Raw genomic sequence first — 15,814 nt, 5'->3', positions numbered from 1 at the left:
GTGGAACAGAGTTTAGAAGAAGATTTTGTGATGCTTTCTGAAAAGAACAATTATAAGGATTACCTGGTCTAGATGTTGGATTAAATATGATAGAATGTAGTTCCTTCTTATGAGCATGATTGATGGAAGGAGGTAGAAAGAAAATACAAGGTTCCTGTTTCCTTTTTATGTATTTTCCAATTAGATTGCCGACCAGTCTGTATCAGCTGAGCACAGTAATCAGTAGACAGGTGTCCATTCCAAAAGGGGAGGGAGAAGAAGGGCTTCACCAGCAAGAAAAATCAACCCATAGAGAAGGAAAGGTCAGTGCTTATTCTTAAATGGCTTCTCTAAGTGCCGGGAAAATCTCTTATTCAAAGTCTCTTACATAATTCAGAACTCTTCCCTTTACATAACCTTCTAAAGCAGAGAAACAGCTAGATTTCTGAATTCATCTTGTTGAGGTAATCCACTCATATTTCATCTTTTACTAGAGGTGCAACTGAACTCAGGGGAAGTGTTTTAGATCCTCATTTATGATTGAGGATGTTTCGTCTGGTACCCCAGATCTGAGGATGTCTGAACAGCCTTTTTATCCATTCTAGATTGTCTGTTTTGGTACTTCAAGAGCCAAACTCTGATTTTTGTCCAGGTTCAGAGTTCAGTGATAAAATCAATATCCTCAATTAAATAAAATTACAGTACTGCTGTGTGCCTTCACAATTCTTGTGGGGTTTTTTTTCCCCCCAGTCTTCTGTAAATAGAAGTCAAAATTTATCTACAAGCCAAATGGACCATCTTTTGAGCCCTTATCTAATTTCCTTTTCATCAGTCTTTCTTTTTTTGTTGTTTGTTTTCTTTTTTTTCTCCTTCCTAGGGCAAATTAATTACGGCATTTTTCCAACCTCAGAAACCTCTCTGATAGACAGTCATCTGCAATAGTTCCCTAGCTCGAGGTTTTTCAAGTCAAATTCATTTCTAAATGTCACTTTTCTTTGCATCCTAACTAAAATGTAACCTAAGCTGCCTTTTTTTTTTCTTTAAGCTACTGCATCTAACAGAGAAGCTTCTACCCACGTTAAAAGCTTGGCAGCTATTGTTCAGATAGGACTCATTCATGAAGAAAGTCTGAGGCTATATTTGTCCTCTGCAGAAGTTATAACTAAGGAAAAAAAATACAAAAAAAAAAAATCAATCTTCAAATAGGTGATCAAATGATCAGTAAAACCCACTCAAATTGTATTCAGCAAGCATTCTTCCCAAGGAGACACTGCTCACTCTTTAAGGAAAATGGCTTCATCATAGTAGAACACAAATAGAGTATCCTGTAGAAGCAGTTGCAGCCAGACAGTTGGTCTCTCATGCGTCCTTTCACTCCACGTGAGACAGATGTCTGCCTGATTTTCTTCTACCAGTTTCAGCCATCTCACTCTACTGTGAATGCTCTAGACTAATAGATGGATCCTCTCTTAAGAAAAATAATGTTTCTTCCCCGCCTTACCTGTACATCAGTCACTGTAGAGGCACATACTTCTTTTTTTCCTGAGATGTGTGTGTGTGTGTTGGGAGAGGAGTGTTTTTAATAAAAAGAAAGAAGAGAGAAAATATCTATGAGTATTGCTTATTGTCACACTTTAAATGAGACATGTTGTTCATTATTAATTTCCGTTAACTTGAACTTTGTGTTTATGTTTGTTAGTAGTTGTCTTCAGTGCCTCTCTACCCATGAACATTTTCAACTAGTTGTCCTCTGAGGATGCAGGTATGGTACCTGATAACATCCAACATAAACAGTTACATTTAGTTACAAGGAAAATATTTTTTTTCCTTGACCTTGTAATTTCTATGTACTGTACAGAGAACTTCAGTTTAGATATTAAGGAGGCTGTTGCATTTTCCTTAGACTAGACTGAGGTTTTCTGTGTGCCCAAGAATCTCAGTGCATGGGTAAAACACAGGTTTAAGAGCTTCTGAAGCAGTCATTACTTGGAAGACTGAAAGACTGTGGTACAGCACGCTGGAAACAGGAGAAAAAAGTTCTCCTCCTTCAGTGACATCTTAACTATGATTCTATGATGTTGACAGTTGATATGTGCTTGACTGCTGCAAGAGGTGGGTGAAACTTTATTTATAATTTCATATTTTAAACAACAGTTGTTGTTAAAAATTGATTACTTTTTTTTTTCCTTCAATAAATACATTTGGGTTTTTGGAGTAAGGGAAAGACTGTGAAGAGGTGGGGCTAATCCAAAGTCCTCTGTACTGGCTGATTTTTGGTGCAGTTCTCCAGGCTGCACCTCAGAAAAAACTATTACATACACTGTTAATCATGTCTAGTTTCCCTTCGTGAAATGGAAGATAAAGAGAAATGTGATACCAAAAATATGCAAGTTTGGCATATGTGGAAATTTTCCTTCTTCCCCCCCCCTTCCCTTATCTGCCTGAGACCAGTTGGGTTCTTTCATGTTTGCTTTGCTATATACAATTTTATTTCTCTAGTTTGAGATTTCAGTCAGCTTTTATATGCTACAAGTAAAATTATCAAATCATTATTGGCAGATGTAATCACATAATTCTGTTTATGTCTCTGAAACACGTCTTGAAACTTGTTAACGTGGTGCAAAAATCTGGCTTTGTTGAATAGGATAAAAGGAATACAAATATAAATACAAGCATATTGGGAAAAAATGGCTCTTAGAGCGATCTCAGATTAAGCCACAGTGGGTGTCACTGCTTTATTCTTAGTAGCCCCTCCAAAGGGTTGGGTTTGGCTGACTGATGGCGTGCTTCTCTATGTGGTGTACAGCTGATGATGTACTTCTCTGTATGGCAACAGTGTGAGATAGAAGTGACCCTCTGTTGAGCAACATTCCCCTGTTGCAAAGTCACTTTTCTTCCTCTTTTTCCTGTCATATTAGTGGTATTGTAAGCAGAAATGCTTGAAACTATGAAGTGTGTTTTTTAAAATCTGTTTAAACTGGGACTGCAGCCACAAACGGGAATTGTTTATGTATCGTATATCCCTATGAGGAAAGTGGGAATGTTTCTGAACCTTAAACAGTTATCTTTCTATAAACTTTAGTTCCTTTAAAATTCAGCCTTAAATTAACTTAGAATTTCCTGGCTTTCTTATGTTTACTGGGGAGATAATTGTAATTATTTTAATGTTTTTTGCCCACAAATTCCTGACACAAACTCACACTTGATTACACCAAGTCCAGTTTTATACTTAAGAATGATTGCACACTAGTAGCTGAAATTTGGGTCTGCATTAACAACTAGAGCAAATTATGAAACAGTTTAAGACATTATCTGTATTTAGGGCCCATCCTTGGTACTCTTTTGTGAATCTTTTTTTAAAAAAGATAGCGTCTTCGGTAAAAAAATACTTCCTAATTAACAGAGTTTTGTTTTGTTCTGTCTTCTTTTCTTAAAGAGCAAAGTAATGAGAGAATTAACATGTGACAGCATTGTTCCGAGGAGAATTTTGGTACTTAAGTTGACTTGTCATGTAATTTATACAGGAAAAAATTGCTTAATACTGCTCTCGCTCCTAGTTGAACAAAATTCCTTGGCACAGGTGCATTATTTGGCAGTTGTGAGTTACTGCGGAATGTGAAGTATGGGAAAAGAAGAAAGAAATTAGTTGTAAGCTGAGGAACAAGGGCCACAAGAAAGTTTAAACCTATTAGCAAACCTGGGAGTATGAGCCTTTACAAGTGCTAGCCTTGTCCTACCTAAAGGACACTTACAGACTGCCAATTCCCATTTAGAAGTGGCTCTAGGTCATTACATCAGAAATATTTTATATGAAGCAATTGTCTTTGAGAAAGAACCACAGGTTACTGTATTAACATATACGCCTCTTGGCCTCAGAACTGCGGAAGCCTGCGTTTTGACTCCGGTTTGCTTCACCTGCAGTACATATGTTCAGGTTACACTTTACATTGAAGTTACTATGAATTTTACAATTGACTCCAACATGAGCAAAACGCGGCCTTTACTACAGGCAGGGCAAAATAAAATCTTGTTCTTCATTTATGTTTTGCTTCCATATTATCCTGGACAGCAATGCTACACAGGATGCACTTGCAAAAGAACTTTCCCTTGTACCATTTCTCATCAAGACCTCAGTGCAAAACTGGTATTATTTAATACCGCTCTCATGAACATCTGTGGTCATTTTGGTGCAAGAGGTGATCTAGGGCCAAATATAACCCTCGGGTAAGGGGCCTGAGGTGAGTTGGTGACTTCTGATTGTGCCTACAGTTGCATTTTAGCCTCTAGAGGGTGCGCTTTGATCCCTCTTGATCACACAACATTTTTCTGTGTAAAAAGCAAATGATCCGGTGGATGTAGCCCCTTATGCATGAACAGCAGCATCATACAACAGCAGACAGTGTTGAGGCAAGCCTCTCATCTTATGCAGTAAACCATTTCAGCTTATGGGTGCTATTCAGAGATGGAAGCTGCTGCCTATTTTGCTGAAGAGGATGTTAAGTATTCCATCAGCATTCAGATTTGTGCCTTAGATGCTCATGCAAGAGGACTCTTTCCTGTGTGTGCCTGTCAGTGGTGAAGCTAGTGTGCAGTTTTTATATTTTGGAAGTTATTTTCTTAAAACATTAATGTGAACATCCTGCCGTGCAGACATATTTAAGGAGATGCTGGCATTTGAAGAGTTAGATATTTGCAATACAAGGCTTTCCTTTACCCTTTGACTTCCTTATAAATCCCCCCCTTTTTTTTTTCTTTAATGTGAAGGGAGTCTTCAAGAAAATAGCTTATCATTTGTCTGTGATATATGTGTGCTTTGAAATGTAGTCTACATTTGCTCAGTGAAAATCGCATTCAGGATCTAGTAATATAGTTGTATTCAAAACGGAATAGAATGCTTATATTACTACATCTGAGTCAAAACAATGGCTTAATTGGCTAGCAAAATGTAGTTATCAGATGATAAAGATATGAAGTCAAGGGCAAGATATGCCTGAAAACAAGCATTTTGCTGCCTAAAATTAGGCAAAGTTAATAGGTTAAATTTTGTTTATTGAATAAGAGAACCCAATGTTGATTGATATAGTAATTTCAGTGTTTGCTATGGCAAATATTTAGCTCATTATCAGTTTTAATAGCATTTTGCAGAACAAGCCTTTTCTTGACATGCAGAAAATACTATTAAATTTCCCTGCATAGATACATTGTTATGACATGCAATAACTACTTGAATATAAAGGGGATTAATAATTTAAAAGGTGTTAACAAATTAGGGCCATCATTAAAAATAGACTTTGAACCATTTTGTAGAAAAATCAGATTGAGGTAATGCTCCGCTCTTATGATAAAGAATTACAGCATTAATTCTGCAAAGTGAACTTATTGCTCCTATTCGTCTCCAAAACCCTGGAGCATTAAAAGACAGGAAGAATGAAATGATCACTGCGTTTTTTCAGGCACAACAGCTCTAATATTTCCATCACAGTTTCACAGCTCAGCTTGCATGGTTGTGCTAGAGGAAAAAGCCCATAAACGTCATCCTTTCCTTTGTTTTGTTTTTGCTGCTCTTATGAAATCGTGTCAAATTTTTTCAGACAGTTTGTATTAATATACTGAGAATTCTGCTTGTGCAGCATCTGTGCAGAGTATAAAGCAAACATTTCTTCTGTACAGAAGCTCTTCTTTTCTTCATTTTAAAATGTAATCCCTGGTTTTCTTCTGCATTTTTATTTTTCCTCTCTTGCAACAACTGATGACCAGAGGCATTTCAAGGCTGCACTCTGGTCATTTTGCATATTATTAATTTGTTTTTTTTCCAACTCGAGATAGACAGAAATAATGTGAGTTCTGAAGCCTTTTCTTCATCATTTCATGTTACATCCAGCAGAAGCATGCAGAAAAATGGATCCTATTTGTTTTGGCGGAAGTGTGTTAAATGAATTTGTAATTCTTACTCATGTAAGTAATCCTTGCCCGTATGAACAGGTTCACTGCAGTCGGGGTCAGGAGTGGACCCTTATTCTGGCAGTAGTTCCATTGAAACATTTAAATAAGCTTTAAGAAGCTGTGCTTTTCTTTCTGCTTCATCCCTGCTTATTGTTTTCTCTCATACGTATTTCAGAGAAGAAAAAAATAATTTCTGGGATTTAAGTAATAAACTTCACGTATTTGAAGGACAGAGATACCAGGAGCTCTTTCAGGCCCTGAGGCTAGCAAAATATTTGTCCTCTTCCCCTCTCTTATTTTCACTTGCCATGGCAGTCATCTCCCTTCATAACATTTCCCTCTCGTCCCCCTTTGTGAGTTTTCCCTCCCCTTCTCCTTGCACTTTCTGAGACCAGAGAACCCAGATGGTGCCCTCACTGTTGCCAGGCCCTGGGGGAACTGTTTCTGTTATTCCCACCTCTTGATAGCTCTACTGAGAAACATGCCAAAAGTCCATTGCTAAGATATGTTTAATTTTGATATTATTTTCCTTCCAGTGAATTTCTTTGTCAGCACCAATCTTTTATCCTTTAAACTCAAGTCTCCAGTATTGGCAATGGTACAACCTCTATTTTAAATAAAGCAATGACATTCGGAAGAATTTCTAGTTATCTGGTTGCGGTTTTAGCAGGGTTAGATGTTGTTATAGCACCAATCAGTAAATGGTTAAAGCACTGTTTGTACAGTATCTCTATTCCTGCTAATACTGAAAAATTCATAACAGCAGGACATTTTTCAGGCAGAAGCGCATATGGTGGTGTGGACAAAAAGAACCACGTCATTTTATTTACCAGAATATCCTTATTTATTTATTTATTTTTTTAATTGCATAAAGTGAAAGTGTGATGGAGAAAGTAGAGCACACAGAAAAGAAGAACCAGATTCATGTTCTCATAAAGTATAAAATAAGAGTAACTGTGTTAGAGATACAGTTAGCAAGGGACATCAAGGGTAACAAGCTATTAGTACATTATTAGCCCGAGAAAGATCAAGGAGAGTACTAGTCTGCAATACAACAGAGGGGAGAAACTCTTAATAGATGACCTAGAGGAGGCCAACGTGTTTTAATGCTTTCTTTGCCTTAATCTTCACTGTAAAGGTCAGCTGGGATCATGCAGCAAACAGAGTTTACATCAGCCACAAAAGAGTAAGATCCAGGGCTGTGACAGGAGAAAGTAGGCTAGAGAGTACTTAGAGGAGTTAGATCTCCAGATCAGCTGGGCCTGAGAGTCTTCATCCTACAACACTTAAGCTGGCCGGAACAACGGTGCGGCCGTTTTCCGAACACTCACGGAGGTCAAGCCAGGTTCCAGAACAGGGGAAAAAGACAAACCTGATGCCTCTTTTCAGAAAGGGAAAGAGGAGGAGCCAAGGGCTTATAGATAGGTCACCTTAAGATCCATTTCCCTTCCCCCCTCTGCCCCCCCTTGGAAAAATACTAGTACATATAGTTAAATGTTTTGTAGACACCTAGTAGAAAACAAGAAAATGTATAACAGCCAAAATGGACTTGTCAAGAACAAATTGTGTAGTCAAAATAACTAACAAGGCAACAGGACTTCTGGGTAAAGAAATTAAAAAATAAAATGTACAAAACATAGTTTTCCTGAGGCTTTTGACAGAATTTCATACACCATGTTCTTAAGCAAGGAAGGAAGCATGGATTAAATGAACTGGACGAAATAAACCTAAAATGAAGTTGGTGATCAATGATTATATATTTAAAAAAGAATGGTCATTGTTAAAATGGAAGACTGTTTAGCATGTGCTTCTGCAAGGATCTGAGTCTATGATATCCAGTATTTTCATTCTTTTTCTGGAGACTGGAATAGAGGCTGTGCTTCTTGCTTTTCCAGACGACACAACAGGGAAGGAATGTAAGTATGCTGGTTCATGATACTGCAGTTCAAAAGGATATTGATGAACTGAGAAACATATGTTGTAATGCTCTAAGAGTGTGTGTGTGTGTGTGTGTGTGTAAAAGAACATATGTGTCTGCAAGAATAATCAAGTGCATAGTTACAAAAAGGGAGCACATACCAGTTCTGTAGGAGGAAAAAAAAAATCTAGACTTCCAGCAAATCAGAAGCTAAACCTGATTCAACACTGTTAAGCTGTTGTAAAAGCTGCAAACATCATAGCAGGGTATCAAAACTCATGACCCATGAAGTAATCCCTCCGCTCTACTCAATGCTGATAAGGTCTCAATTTAGTATCGCCCCAGTTCTGGATATCAGACTTCATGAAGTGTGCAGATCAACTGGAGAAAGAGCTCAAAAATTTGAACAAAACTAAAAATCATGACCAAGAGAAAAGGTTTGAGAAATTCTGAGTTGCTGTGTCTACAGAAGAGACCAAGGGAAGACACAGCAGCAGATTTCAGAAACATAGAATCTGCAGAGGGGAAAGAAAATAAATAATAGTCTTTTCTCTGTGCCCATGGTAGGTTGAACTAGAAGTAGCAGGCCAGAAAAATGCAATTACCAGAAGGATGGTTCTGATTAGCAGCTAGGAAAAACCTTATAACAGTTCGGGGGATAGATTGTATGATGTTTTCAGGTCCGTTTGTTGTAACCACATGTTTCAACAGTTTATGAGTTGCCATGAAGATGACAGTGATTTTGTTGTTTGTTCATTCTTGCCAGAGAATACAGACAGTAGCATTCTCGACATGCTGTAATTCTGGAGATAAGGCTGTGAACTGCCAGTGAGAAGAGGCTGTGGCCCAGCAGAGAGAGAACAAGAGAGGAAAAACTGGTTTGGGGGAACAAGAAAACGTGTATTTTATTTGGAAATAAACACGGACCAACTTAGAGAGCTTGGGCAAGTCATTTCATTGCCTTGTGCCTCACTTTTTCCCATCTAGGAAATCAGCTTTAAGATGTTGATATTTTTTAAAAAATAGCTTTCCAAAATGTTTCTCAACTTACAGGGAATAAGTATTACTAAGAGATAGCTATTCCTCACTTCCCCCAACTCATCCCCTCATCCTTGCTTCCCTGGAAGCTCTTCTCCTCCACAGAAACAATTCTGGGTCTGCCAAAATCCTGAGCTTTGTCATCCCACAGATTCTCCACTCTCCGGCTAGAGTAGCAAACCAACTTTTTCATCCTGCCTGAACTGCCTCAGCATCACCATATTTCCTTGGTCCACTTTTCAGGCCCAGACCCATTTCTTCTCTTCCCTTTATCAGGCTCTGGGCTGCCAGGATTACAAGTCCTTTGTGTTTTCAGCTATGTCTCAGTGTTTCCTTCCAGACCATCATCTTTTGGGGGCTTTAGCCTTGTACGTGACCTCATGTTATGTTGCTATTAATGGCACCCTTGTGAACACACTGACTACGCAGCATGAGGTGTTGTTTTTTGTTTTGTTTTTTTGCTTAGGCACAGACACTTTCAAATACAAATACTCAAGTGAAGAGAACATATGTATCCTAAATTGATGAATTTCCCTGCTGCCGTTCCCTGGGCTGCATGCCCAAAAATGAAAAGCCTGTCTTAAGGGAGCAGCAGCACACAGCGCCTTCAACATCCTTTCTGCGGAGAAGCTGAAGGCTACACGGGCGGCTTTGGCCAGAAAGGGTGGGTAGCTAACGTGTCTAGCAGTGAGTCAGTGTATTGCTGAGGGATTTTCACATGAATGGTTTGATTTTGATCAAAATGGGAGCTGTCGGTATTGCATGTATGTGTGCATGGATTGGTGAACATGTTTTTTTACTGCAAATGCTGTGAAACTCCCATCCTAGGAGAAAGACAGATACAATTACTGAATCCTTTCTAAGATACGTTTGTGCTCTCTCCCAGTATTGTGAGGAATACTGGAGCTCCCAACCCTTATGTAAGAATTACTTATTTGAAATCCTGACTATGGTATTCCTGTATAACTGGGATGTATGTCGAGGAGGAGCTCCAGTGCAAATCGTTCTGGAGTGTAGCTAATGGGTAAGTGGCACACCAATCCTGTTTAATAGGCAGGACTGTTAGCGTTAACAGTAGTTCACAAGTAAGAATTTGGGGGTGGGGATTGTTTCCTACTTTCTTGTTCTTAGCTCACTTTATGAAACTTCCCTGCTCCTGCTGCAAGTCAATCTCGCTTTCATATATTTCCCTATATATTTCAATGCACTGCGTAATTGCTGTTTTAAAGCTACTTCATGGTAGAATATCTTGGTATACATATTTCTGAGTCCGGAACATCTGGTAACGAGCATCCAAAGATGACCACGTGCTGTACCTGAAGTGTTTGTTTCCGCTGGCAGATAGATATCAACTGAGATGTATCTTCTGGTGTGTCATTTTATATACATTCACAAGATTTTCTCTTGCCTCAAAGTCTTCTGAGGGCTTATAATTTTCACTAAAGTTTATTTTTCAATTTAAAAAGAAGATATTTATATGTTAGTATAGCATGGATTCTGCTTTAGCTGTAGATATCTAACAAGTAAGATGAGCCTGACAGAATTTCTGTCAGGTCTGTGGAGTTTTCTCCCTCTACTCAATACTAAAGAATTTATAACCGAAGAAGTTAATCCTGTTGAAAGTAAACTAAACAAATGAAATGGGTATTCTTTTTATGTTCTAAAATATTGTTTGAGCATTTTTGAGGATTTTTTCTGTAACTTTTGAGCTCTAGAAATAGCAAATATTCATAGATTTGAAATTCAGACTAATATTTGAAAGATGAATTAAAAATATAATAGTTCTACTTTTCTTGTCAAAAAAAATGATCATAATTTCACCAGTTTCCTATAAGCATTTTAACTATGTGATTGCTTATATTTGGGGGGAAGAGGAGAAGAGGAAAAAAGGCTATAGAATGATGGAAGTTGGCTCAGAGTTTGAAATAATAAATCTGACAGTCAAATATAAGGGTTTTTTTTATAAACAGAGATAAGTGATGCTAGCCTGAAGGCTGAACTTAATGTCAAAGAGGGTGTTCATGCAAAGTAAAACAGTGTATCTAGTAAACTAGGAATTATCATCTTTGGAGAAAAAGATCTCTACAGATTTTATGCCACTTTTAACAGACAACAACAAAAAAGCTCTAGCTGTACCTCAGGATATGATCAGCCTATTTGAACTGAATTTGTTCAGCGCTTTTTTTTGTTCTTCAGTGCTGTCTGCAAGCATTCCATGTCTCAGTCATAAGGCTCAGAGTTTGGCAGTTTTATTTCTTTGTTATATTTTCATCATGTGAGATAAAAAGTCGAGGATGAGTGATGTAACAGAAGCAAACGTACCTGTGTCTGAACATGAGGGGGGAAGAAAGCCCTCAGTTACACTGAATCCATGCTCTTATTCTTTCATGAAGTTGTGTTTGATTTTTTTTTTTCTTTATGATTGGTGTTTTGTTTTTTTTTTTCTCCCTGCTCTGTGCTTAGCAAACTGCAGCTCTACTAGAAGTTGAGTAGCCACCTTAGGAATAACATTTCTCTGGATAGCTGAGGTTGAGCATGTTGTAAGTAAGATAGTTCAGACTCTGTAGGAGGGGATGAAGGCTGCATCACTCTCGAGTAGCCCCTGGAGGTTAGCTTAGAGCAGCAGTACAGCTTTGGAGGAAGCTGTCAGCCCTCTGGGCTACAGGGATATGCTGTTTTTAATAAGTACATTGTACAAGACAGTAGCTATGAATTAAAGTGTGTTTTCTCACAAGAAAATCTTTAAAAAAAAAAAAAAGATAAGTCCAAAGCTGCATAGTTCATTTCTGAAGTATGTTCCCCGTTCAAAATACTGATCAGTCCTAGATGTTTTAAATGTGAATACAGTCTAAATAAAATACATTCTGTAGATGAGCAGTTTGGCTCATTCCTTCTTCAGAGATTTAAATTCCAATTTTATTTGTTTCGCTGTTGTGAAGGAGTTAGAGACATGAAGATAATTTCCTCCCGTTCAGCAGTGTGCTAATCATGGCTCTTCAGCTAAATAAAAATTAATTTCATTAGTCAGAATATTCATTTTTGGGGAGGGGAAACTGAAATGAGGATAAAAATAATATGGACTATCAATAAGCATGCATTTTCTATGTATCACAAACAATGCTCTCTATATATTTCAATAAATTGTTGTTCTGAATGTGGAGTGCAGCAGATTTTGAGGTTATTGTATGTAATTTGTACTTTGATTTCTTCCTTTAGTACTTGGTGATGGCAAATAAAATAAAGGCACTTCATGTATCTCATGTTTTTTAAAATTTTGCTATTTATCCTCTCAGTCAATTAGTGACTGAATGATTAGGCCTTGTATATTGGGCAAATAGTAAATAAACACATCAAAAAGTTATTAGAAAAGCATTATATTATCAGTGTCTTAAGCAAAACTCAAACTCATACAATACCTTAAAAATGAGATGAGGCAACAAAGTTTCCTTTGTATTTCCTTTTACATAGCTTTCACGATTGTAAAATCTCATAAATCTGCTGTTCATGGGCATGATTCACTGACATATGCATCACATTTGTGGAGTCATAATCAAGAAAAGCCCTGCAGAACATCGCTGATGGACTGGTCTAAAACGAGACCCTGGGACTGTCTAGCACTGTGTGTCCAAAGGAATGGATGGCAGCCAGAAAGGAAGAATGAGGCTCTGGCTGTCCTGATGTTGCGAGTAGGAGATTATGCGGACATACATGGTAGCGATCAACAGAGATCAGAGAGACCAGAACATCAAGGGAAGGGAGAAAGGGGAATTAAGAGATCAAAGACTGTAGAGAAACCAGGGAGACAGAGCTGGCTTTGTCTTCTCTGCCAAAAAAAGGTGGGTTTTTTGGTTTTGTGTTGTTTTGGGGTTTTTTAGTGAAAAAGCTAACAGTCAGTCACATTAGTTACTTTGCTGTAAGGTCTAGTAGAAGACGAGGCTCTGCGGCTTTTGTTGTGATGTAGCTGAACAAGTTCAACCACAGAAGTGAGCTATAACATCTCTGCCCCTTGTCTCCCTTTTTACTTAGCAAGAAGGTAATTACAGTTACAGTAAAAATCATCATCCTTCACCATGCTTTTTGTCATCAAAAATACATTCTAAGAGTTAGACCTACAGGCATATGAAACTGTAGATCACAAGCGTGCACCAGTGTTCAAGCTGCTCGTGATTCCACAAACTTACAGAATTTCTTTTAAAGGAATGAGCAGTGAAAAAAATTTCTCTGAATTTCTCTGTTTTATTTCATTGTGTATTATTCAGAGAAGAATAACTTAACAATTAAGAGAAGTCTAACCTGGGCAAAAATGGTGAAATCCAATTTTCATACTAAGCAACATCTGACAGCACCGGAAGGACTCAGACTATCGGAAAAGCGTATAGAGAGTGTATCTGCAGAGGATAAGGCACTGGAGGTTGTTGTATGAGATAGGAATTTTATTTATCTTTCTGCCACTGATGTGCTTTGTAAATGCTGGCAATTTGCTTTTCCTCTCTGTTATGTTTTTTTATTGTTTCTTAAATAATCACAGAAGAGCAGAGTTCTTCATTAATCATTCTCTTAATCTTTCATTATTCAAGAAAAGAGCTTCCTCAAACATCAGGTCAGATCTCTTTAATATTGGCTACTTATAATTACGCAATGAAATCCATGCCTTAATATTTAAAGCAGTTTGAGATGTTGATTACTCGTAACTCCCAGTGGAAATATACACTTTATTTATAGGAAGCCAAGGGAGGGAATGGAATCTGTATTTCTGAAAGTTTTTAAAGAATGTGTTAGACAAACACCTGTCAAAATGGTTTAAGTACAGTTGATTCTGATCTGAAGTATTATTCCAGTACCATTTTTGTTTTTTGTTTTTTTGTTTTTTTTTTTTTTGTACTTCTTGGATTTAGGTCTAAGATGCGATGTTAAATGCCCAAGTATAGTACTTCAGTTTTAAAGATGCAGTGTCTATAAATTGGAGCTTTTATGTACTTTCTCAAAAAAAAAAAATAGCTGTTGAGGAGTTGTTGTTGTTGAGGAATAAGTTGAGGAAGTTTGTCTATAATTTCTTCCATCTCATCAGCATAGGCTAGGCTTTGTCAGAAAGCTTCCTATAAGGAAGGATCTGTGAGAGCACATTTATGCGTGATCATGTCCTAGAGGTTTCCTTTATCATATAAGTTTCAGCAGAGGGAATTTAAACAACACAAGTATTTCTTTGCTAGCATATGCAGCAGCAACAAAAATGAGTAGAAACTCTTATGCACAAGTTACATTGGAAACAATTGCTTCAGTTTTGTGAACACTGTAGTTCTGTCAAAATGTGCACTGGAAGCTAACATATCTATCACGAGGTTCTCACCACTTTCTAGAGAATGTGATGTATTAATCTTCATTTTTAATTCCTGAAAATGGTTAAGAAAATCCTTTGGAGGTTAAAAAGTGATGATAATATGGCCATATTTTAATTATTTTCTGGTCATCGGGATAAACCTTGTAGTAGTGTCCTCTGAAATTCATAGCAAAAGAATACATTTGTTAATAGAGTAAACTCTCCTCTAGGATTGTGTGTTTAACAGACATCTACTGTTTACCTTATCTAGAGAGTTGATTCTTTGTCTAGTATAAGTAGCACTGGGATCACAGTAAAAGAGAAGGCTAGCCTCCTTGGCTGTCTGCAGAGTAGACTGCCTTAAGAGACATCGAGACCAGTAGAGAAAAAAGAAATTACACTGATCCAATAGATATACTGCTGAGAGTTTTCTATTGTATTCTTACCTCAGACATTGTTCCACCATTAAATTCACACTTTCAGGCCCTGGGAATCAGGCCAGCATGACAGAGAAGTTTGGCTAAAATTAATCTGTTATATTAGTTTTTGTGAAAATGATTAAGCTCTGCAGATTCAAGATCAGTACTATTTTTTCAAGCAGTCACTGTTTTGAAGCTAGGCAAATAAACCCTAATATAAGAGAAAACAAGAGAGAGTCAAAGATAAAGTAGAATAGCAGGATAAACAAACTACCTGAATACATGATCTCAACCAGAAAACAACACAAAGTCATTTATTTGACATAGTTAAAAATCTGCTGGCAGGCAAATACTTTTTTTTTTTTTTTAAGTATTTTAAGTAGACTGCCCATCAAATAAGCATAATTATAATCAAAATTCTTACAACGTTCACAAAATTCCTAAAGGCAATCAGCTCCACTCAAATTAGTAACTTGGATAAATCACCATTAATTAGCTAATATAAGCCAGCAGGTGGTTTTGAGCCCAGAGAGATTCCCTGGTTATTTAAATTATGTATACTACACTACACCAAAGATAGAGTAAGTGAAAGGGGAAAAACAGACACAAGTCTATTTAAAAAAAAAAAAGAGAGAGAGAGAGAGGAGAAGAAGAACTGTTTAGGGAAAATGCTCAGCTAAAGTCTTCTCCAACTCCCACAATCAACCCAAAGGAATACAAGGCAGCTCTGACCCCCAGCTCAAGTAATATTATCCAGGAATATTCTGTGTAGTTGCTATTTCAACACTGATAATGTATGCGGTGAACAAAATCTGCCTTGGAAGCTTACTTGAATAGACTTGTTCTAAAGATACTCTTGTTACCTGAGAATGGACATAGCATTAACCATGTTTTACAAAATGTATCACTGAAGTCATGAAAATAGCTTTAACAGGATACATGTTAGTCACAGACAGAGATGGTGATTCTCTTTTTGGGACCTCGAGGTAGGCGCTTTCTCTAAAAAATAATGAATTTCAGCATTCTAAGGGAAGGATGTGCAGCCCTTCTGGGACAAGGCGGTCAGGCTTTGCTGTGGACAGTAACTGCTGGGAACCGATCTGAGCACTTGTACATGAGTACAGCAGATGAAAATGAGTAGAATTTTTTGAAACACTGGTCCCTTCATGAGATCCAGAGGTACTTTGAACCTCAAAAGGA

At 37.5% G+C, this 15,814-nt stretch overlaps 1 protein-coding gene across 3 annotated transcripts in view; it reads left to right on the top strand.

Moving 5' to 3' along the window:
- TTC29 (tetratricopeptide repeat domain 29) overlaps positions 1-15,814 on the top strand; it is a 137,611-nt gene that overhangs the window by 96,669 nt on the left and 25,128 nt on the right. The window contains exon 11 of one of the 3 annotated variants that reach the window (XM_064510784.1): positions 8,607-8,767. The exons of the other annotated variants lie outside the window; for them this stretch is intronic. Coding sequence (XP_064366854.1) covers positions 8,607-8,641 — 35 coding nt within the window. The 3' untranslated portion in view covers positions 8,642-8,767. Of the gene's footprint in view, positions 1-8,606; positions 8,768-15,814 lie in introns of those variants that run through there. 3 annotated transcript variants of the gene reach the window in all.

The sequence above is a fragment of the Dromaius novaehollandiae genome, chromosome 4 (genome assembly GCF_036370855.1).
Source record: "Dromaius novaehollandiae isolate bDroNov1 chromosome 4, bDroNov1.hap1, whole genome shotgun sequence".
Taxonomy (NCBI): Eukaryota; Metazoa; Chordata; class Aves; order Casuariiformes; family Dromaiidae; genus Dromaius; species Dromaius novaehollandiae.
Note: the sequence above shows the minus strand (reverse complement) of the source record. Positions and strands in the feature narration are given on the sequence as shown.